This window comes from Monosiga brevicollis, genomic scaffold, assembly GCF_000002865.3.
Source record: "Monosiga brevicollis MX1 MONBRscaffold_18 genomic scaffold, whole genome shotgun sequence".
Lineage (NCBI taxonomy): Eukaryota > Choanoflagellata > Craspedida > Salpingoecidae > Monosiga > Monosiga brevicollis.
In genome coordinates, this window is record NW_001865055.1 from 39339 (window position 1) to 47466 (window position 8128).

The window sequence follows — 8128 nt, forward strand, 5'->3', positions numbered from 1 at the left end:
GCAGAGTTGCTTGTCCATATTTCCGTCATGTCTTTGCGCATCTGCTCCAATGCGGCCCCGAGCTCCTCCACATTGAGCTCAATGCCTCGACAGACAATGGTGCGCAGCGTCTCGTCCGTCACGTCGCCATCGGCTCGGATATCGACGTCGACTCCAGCCTGCCCCTCGGCCACGCTCGCTGTTCGTGCCATGCTCATGCGCTGGCTCAAGAAATGCACCAATCGCCCGGGCTGCATATACGGCCTCAACTCGTTGGCCACTGACCACGACTCATTCTTGCCACGGCGAAGCAGGAACAATTTGAAAACGTACAGCAGTCCAGCGGGCGTCGTGGTCCACTGCCTGATGTCTTGCAGGATGCCGCTTCCTTTGGACACGGCCGTGCACAATAAGAAGACGTTGACAAAGTGCACCTTGTCGTTGTCAAATAGGCTCAGCTCCACCTCCACCAGGGCCAGCCACAGGGACGTGAGGGGCTCGACCAGCTCTTTCTTGGTCATTTCAGCGTTCAGGCCCGCCCTCAGAGCCACGGTGGCATCAATTACCGCAGGGCCGCGGCTGGCAAGCACCTGGCCCAGAAAGCTGGACGGATCGGGGGCTGGCATGGCCTCCAGCAGCAGCAAAAATTGGACCAGGCGTGTCCCAAGACTCAGGTACCTGCTGACGGTTTGCGGCTGTACTTGCCGCATGGGGCGATGCCGATACTGCCCTTCATTGTCGCAAACAGACGCGTCACCGCAGCGGCGGCCAGGCCCTGATCCGATAGCTGCTCGTAGGCCGTCCAGAATAGCTCATGCATGCCCGACTCGAGGAGTGCCGACGGTGTGTTGTGGCCCAGTTCGACCATACGCTCTGGCTTCAGCTCGTTGATGACCAGCGTCATGCCCACGCTGTCGTAGAACGGATGCATCTGGTGAACGCCGTGCGGGCATCGCTTATCCTCAGCCTCTGAGGCCATGGCCTGGGTGCTTGAGATAAACTGCTTGAACCGCTGCTGCTCCTCGAGCTCCTCTTCGTTCTCGCTGACGTCGGCTGCCGAGGCGTCGTGGCTTTCTTCGACAATGACCTCGACACAGCGGGCTCCAGCACCGCGCAGCGGCTTTTGCAGCTTGACTCGTCGAGGCGGCTGCTTGGCCTCTGGTTCGTCGGGATGCTCAGCTACGATGTGATTCCACAGACTGCCTTTTGTCGTGAAGCATGCCTGACACAGGGGGCACCCCACACCGTCCAGAATGGGGATGCCTTCAATGGGCATACGAGGCTCAGATTCTGCCCCAAGGTCGATCGGTGGCTCCTCGGGCTGCAGCGGGCGCAGGAGTGCCATGGCTGCATCAATATCTTCTTGGCTGCACCGCACATGGTGCTTTTTGAACAGATGATGCGTCACCCTGCCTCTCAGGACATGACCGCACTGCGTGCACACTGGAGACTCAAAGACGGGGGATACAAGGCACCCAATCTCGTCCATGAAAATTCGCGCCGCGGCAATGCCGTGCTGTTCATCAAGCTTGACCACACGTTTTTTCGTGCGCGTCCGAGCAGGTTTTTGACGATTAGGAGGGCAGGCGGCAGGCGCAGCCGGTACTGAAGTCGGCATGTTCTCATGGTTGTGCCGGAGATGAGACTTGAGGGTGTTGCGCGTTGATGGTGGTAGAGGCATCCGTCGACAGGGCAATGAAAGTACCCGTCCTCGTTTCGGTGTTGGATAATCACTTGTCCGTTTAATGTGATTCGCGTGCTTTTTTGATGGACCTATGTGCCGAACAGTGAGACGTGTCGCATTTTTTTTGTGTGTTTTTCTGTCTGTGTGTGCTTTTTTTTTGGCGACGTGATAAAGCGACCTCAGGAACAACGTACCCGAGAAACGTGTTGCTCTCGTGCCAGACGATTAGGAAATGCACGCTCGCAATGACAGCACAACACTTCTTGGTTCTGTGCCATGCTGCGTTGGTGTAAGGAGCAGAGGGTGGCGAGGACTGCAAGAGGGCAAGGCGCGGCAAGAGCAGATAGCTCAGGTTCAAAAATGAATCTTGGTGCTGTCTCAGAGGGTGAAATTTTTGTTACACTTTGGTTTTCTTTTAAATGTGGAAGGTGTAACGGTCATGTTCTGGACGTTGTGAGTGAGTGTAATGTTGCTTGTCAATTAACAGTGTACACGGTTCAATACCTCACAGCCATCGTCATCATACCGCCCATGCATGATGACAATACAACGTTAGGGTCTTTTCTTTGAGCTCACTCTCACACCACAACTCTACATTCCTGAATAGCGTTAGGTTGCCGCATCTTCATCTTCCCCTCCGCCGCTTTGTTGCTCAATTCCTACTTCACGCTTAATGATCCGGTACCGTCCTCACGCCACCTGCTTCTCTTTCTCTTGACTTGTATCCTTGCACGCGTTTCAAACTTTTGCTTCCTCGCCTTGATATTATAAATTGATGTCTTTCAACAATCCTTTCACCAACGCATTAGCGGTTAGCCTCCGATCGTGTCGCTGTTAGCGGTTGCGCCGAACCCACATGACAATAAACATCCCGAATAATTCGATTGAGTACCGACAGTACAGCGCACCAAAAGCTCGAACGTTAACATGTCATGTAAAATTATTGGCCGTTACTTAAAAAGAAGCCAAAATGTAACAAATGCGAGCGACGGGCCATTCGCGTAGACCGAGTGACGGCCGGGCCCCTGGTCACAATTTTCGGCGCACGTCAAAACAAAGCACACCTCATTTTCTTCACACGCTTCCAGTGCTTACTGTGGAGCCCTCGTCCACCTGGAAGCAATCTGTGACACGTTAGCCCCTTCTTTGTACCCCCTTCCAAAAGACACAAACGAAGCAAAAGGCGCGTCTTGGCTCCTCGGCCAACACCAAACGACAGCCGGGCCCTTGGTCACAGTTTTCGGCGCACGTCAAAACAAAGCTCACCTCGCATTCTTCACACGTCTCCGGTACTCACTATGATGTCTTTATCCGTCTGCGACCATCCTGTAACCCTTTCAGGATATGATCTGTTTGTGGTCAATTCACAAAGCAAACAGAGGAAATTGAAACGGGAAAGGTACAAAGTAAAATGCCACTTCCGGTCTACAGGACCGTACTTATATCTCGGTGGCAGGAACAATCACAATGTTCTACAGGCTTATTTGACGAGCGCCGTCAGTATAATCAGACATCATCCTGGACTGGTATCTTCCAGAGTGTTCCAGCAGCTTCTGGACAGACATCTATGCTTGTAGTCCAATAGACCCGCCAGCCCCACCATCAGTACCCCCTCGAAGCGGCTCAAACAAAGCAAAAGGCGCGCCTCAACACCACATGGGAGCCAAGCCCTTGGTCACAACTTTCAGCGCAGGTCAAAGCAAAGCTCACCTCGCACTCTTCACACGCTTTCGGTGCTCACCGTGCAGTCCTCATCCACCGGCGACCACCCTGCGACACGACAGCCCAACCATTAGTACCCCCCTCAAAGTGGCTCAAACAAAGCAAAAGACTCGCCTTGGCTCATCGGCCAACACCAAATGGCAGCCGGCGCCCTGGTCACAATTTTTGGCGCACGTCAAAACAAAGATCGTCTTGCATTCTTCACGCGCTTCCGGTGCGACTCAACTGAGTGGTACAAAAAGAAGATGACATAATGTTAGTTGCATAGACTTGGCCTGGACGGCGCTCTGTAGTCTGAATTGCGGCTTTCCCGCTGCTGACTCAGTCTCATCCACGCTTGTGGCCAGCCAACGCAACCAGGACCCCAGTCACGTTTAAATTCAACTTAGTGACGATGTGAAGGAGGCATGGCAGCGCTGTATAGCTTTACAAGTTTGTGCTAGTACGGATACCGCACAAGCTGACGTGCAAAGACACCAAGAACCGTGACACGCAGACACATATCCACTGCCACACTATCCAAGTTCAAACGGTACCGATTGCTTGCATCACAAGACCGCCCCTCAACGCCCTCGTCACCAGCTCGCGCAGTGCCACAGCAGTCACTGCCCGAGACACACCATTGTCATCAATTGATGTCAATGGGAAATAGAGACGAGGTGGCTTTTCACGCAATTTTGGTCATGAACTGTTTTGCTTCAGATGTTAAGCAAAGCCCGCCCTGCTCGTTTGACTTCATTCTCGCCAACATCAAGCGTCACTCATTTCGATTCGTAGATGCAGCATGAGCAGCGAAGGTTAGAGCGGCCAAGCCGTCACCAAGAGTTTGTGGGTCTTGAATATTGAACAAAAGAGGATCCACGCGCCAGCCGACGCTACAGAGAACAGCAGCAACGCACCGCCAGCGTCTGACCTGCTCCGCACGAATCAAGTCTTGGACTGGCGCCACGTTGAATTTCGATGAGAACAAGACAATATGAACAACCACGCGGGCTACAGGTTCGTACCACGGGAATCTAAAGTTTGGTATGAGCAAGGGGTACGGATTGCGCCCAATAGCTCTGCAATCGGCTAAAACGGGAAGCAGATTCATCGGTAAGCAAGCTTGTCTCTGCAATTAGTCCCGAAATTAAAGAAAGGCCCACCTCCAGCTTCATGGGAACCCAGCGAACGAGCAGCTCCAAGGGCCGTGCTCCCGTCTGCCACAGCAGGCCATTTGGTATCAATTGCAGGTGCAACAAAACAGCAGAAAAGTACGGCATCGTGGTGAAAAGCTTACGAGATCTTTCGCGTCTGGGTCGGCACCGTGCCGCAAGAGTTGGTGGATATCCTCTCGGCTGGCTGAGAAGGCGTTGCAGGCTACATGGAGCGGCGTCTGGCCGTTCTATGTTATGATCAATGCTCGGAAACATGAGAAACGAGTCCTTTCCAAGGGAGGAGGCAACACAATACTATTAATTTAACACAGCAACGAGCGCAACATACGCGATCGGTGATGTTGAGGTCTACATTGTGACTCAACAGACTTTGTACCGCATTCGTTCTACCACCTTGGCAAGCGACGTGCAATGCTGTTTCCCGATACTAGCCGCAAAAACAAATCCATCAGACAGAGATAGGCGCAAGCAAGATATCGGACTTGTTCAACATCAGGGGACAGGCAAGAAGCTTCTTACATAATTTTTCGCGTGGGCGTCTGCACCATGACTTAGAAGGATCGAAACGATCTCAGCATGATCATTGCCACAAGCGAGGTGAAGTGATGTGTTCGCGAACTACCGTGGCATAGGTCGGCCAGCCGCGTCATTGCTTGGGCAAGACAGACATGTAGCACAAGACAACGGGTCTGGATGAGCCAGCAAAATCCAGGACATCACGAGCCCGAGCGAAGAAGGTGCGGCACAAGAGCCATTTCCAGGTAGAATCACAAAACGAAAGAGACACTGGCGGGTTTAAAGTCACAACATCAGAAAAGGGAAGCGGTGGAAGATACAGCGGAACAGCGCGGGGAGCAGGGAGCACCCACAGAGGGTGGGGGCAAAACAAGAAAAGAAAGGGATACCGCGAAAGAAGAAAGGAGCAAGAGGCAGAACGGAAGGGCACGGTGGGCAGGAAGTTCAGGAGAGAGGGACTGGGCAAAGGCAACGAGCAGCGCGAACAGAAGCAGCAGTTAGAGGGGAGGGAGGAAGAGGGAGGTACTGTACTAACGTCGTACGTGGCTTTAGCATCAGCACCGTGCTTCAACAGCATCTTCAACACCTTGACATGACCGTAAATACAGGCCTTGTGCAGTGGTGTATGGCCAAACTGTGGTACGGGTACAGCAGCAGCATTATCATCATCGTGTGGTACAGGTGCACCATCATAGGAGGGGTGGGAGGGGTGGAGGTAAAGTGGGGAAAGGAAGGAGGTACTGTACTGACGTCGTTCTTGGTATTAGCATCAACACCGTGCTTCAACAGCATCTCCACCACCTTGACATGACCCTCTTCGCAGGCCATGTGCAGTGGTGAATCGCCATACTGTGGGATGATACAAACGCGCATTTGTACATGTCCCATGTTATACCATAACGTCACCACATGCAGTGACATATTCAAAGTGTAACCAATATCTTATAACACTATACCAACGTACCCAACGCTCTGTGTAGTCGGCAGCATCTCGAATGCGTTGTTGGTCCCAACTGGTCAACAGCTGCAGCGCCTCTTGTGCATCTGACTGACACGCCCTGTACAGCTGCTCTCCATCATTCATGGTAACGGTCTCCCTCTTTCACCATCCGCTTCGAATTGCTTTTGGCTTTTCCATCCACCACCAATTTCATGAGAACCCTCCAAGCACAACTCGTTTGACAACCCAAAATGCGGAACGGGGTTCGACGCGCGCGCGCAGTTTCCAAAATGGCAGCCGGTCAGCGGGTCTTGTTCTGCTCTGCCTGATGCAACAAATGATTCACCTCTGGTCAACAGTTCTCGGTGACAGTTGCGAGGACAGGTGCTCTTGTTTGCCCGCGCACGTTGTCGACTGTAAAGCGGGATCAGTTGCACTCTGTGAGGCTCCAGCACGTCTGGAGGCCAGTTTTGGGTTGCGAGGAAGCGCGTAGGTTTGAGAAAGCGTTTTGAGAGAGGTTTGAGAGACGTCCGTCGGGACGGAGCGAAAGCTTTGATGGTGTCTTGAGGTCAATTGAACCAGCTGCGGTCGGCAAGCATTCACAGTGACCAGACCAGGTGCACCGTTAGCATCGCTGTAGAGCCGCTCAATCCCGAGGATAGGGAAAGTCACAAAAGGGCGGAGCACACAGGAGAGCAAGGGGAAGACAGAATGGCAGAGGGCTTGACGTACCTGCGGTCGGCAAGCATTCACAGTGACCAGACCAGGTGCACCGTTAGAATCGCTGTAGAGCCGCTCAATCCCAAGGATAGGGAAAGTGCAACCCTTGCCCAACCGCAGGTGTCACAACAAGGAGAAACAACAGTAAGTGACAAGCTTATTGCCCCAAGGCGTGTGCCAGGAATCGGGGGTCTAAGTGTAGGCGTGTATATGTGAGGTCTCAGCAGCTATGGGGGTTTCAGTGGAAAGACCCATAGTGACCGAAACTGAGTGTGCGAAAGCAGTGGGAGTGCCCGAATGCGTGGAAGCGAGTTCCACGGAGCATGGATTTGACGCTAACACACTCAGACCACGGAAAAAAAAAAAGGAGGCAGCGGTCTCCGACCAGGATAATATCGTGGCAGGCACAAGCGTACAAGCGATGAAGCATGAACATTCACCAAATACAGAGCAAGACACGTCGAGCAATCCGCCGGTGCCGGGGAACGAAGGAAAATGCACAGATCAAACACATGTTCACACCACTTCTATTTTTTATTTTTTTTGGGTGTTCTTCATTAACAACAAACGATCATCATGCAAGCAAATTCCAAAGCACGGGCTCCTGTCCTGCCCCTTTGGCAGCCATGGATGCTGGCAAGTATTCCAAGACCGTTACGAGCCGGTTCGAAAGCACCGCAAAACTGGGGCTTGTACGTACACGTGGACTGCCCCTTTGCCAGCCATGGTATTCGAAGCCCGTTGGCAACCCGATTCAAACCCTAACGTGCACAAAGGCGGTGGGCACGCGTGCATGTGTATGTGTGATTGACTGTCCTTGCTCTTCAAGCTACCATTGATGTCCCGTCCGGCGTCTTCTTTCCCTTGATGAGGCGGCCGTGCTTTTGAGCACCACAGTATGGAGGCAAGGATACCACACTTGGATTGACATGATTTATGGCTTTACACAGAAGCATAACCGCCGGGAAGCTCAGCAACACGGGGGAAGGGAGGGACAAAACCAAACGGGAGACAAGAAAAAGTAAGAAAGCAACAACATGGCATTCCGAGCACCAGGGCTACAGGTTCAGGTACACGGGGGACTGTGAGCGACTGGTGATTGCGCAAAAAATTCTTGGATATGTTCAAAGAGAGAGCGTAAACCCTCAGTCATGAACGGGGATTAAAGATGTGAAAAAGGCCAGGAGGACTTCAAGGCCAGAGGCGAGCGGGGCTGGGGGCGGCGCGTGGGCATGGTCTTCTTCGCCTGCCGCGGCAGCACGCGTGGTTCTGGAGCGGAACAAAAAGTTGAAGACGCCACACTGCAGTCTGTGGAAGCACATGAGCAAAGACACGCCGATTGTCAGACGGGTCGGAGCAAGATGGAACCTGGCATGCTCCACCAAGCGTTGATGGAGCGAGCCGGCCCGG

At 53.1% G+C, this 8128-nt stretch overlaps 1 protein-coding gene across 1 annotated transcript in view; it reads right to left on the minus strand.

The window, feature by feature from the left end:
• The window catches only part of MONBRDRAFT_9894 (uncharacterized protein), a gene marked incomplete at both ends in the record, with an annotated part of 5644 nt that extends 3984 nt beyond the window's left edge, over positions 1–1660 (minus strand). The window contains 2 exons of the mRNA XM_001747673.1: positions 72–598; positions 658–1660. Coding sequence (XP_001747725.1) covers positions 72–598; positions 658–1660 — 1530 coding nt within the window. The remainder of the gene's footprint in view (positions 1–71; positions 599–657) is intronic.
• Positions 1661–8128: the final 6468 nt, after the last annotated feature.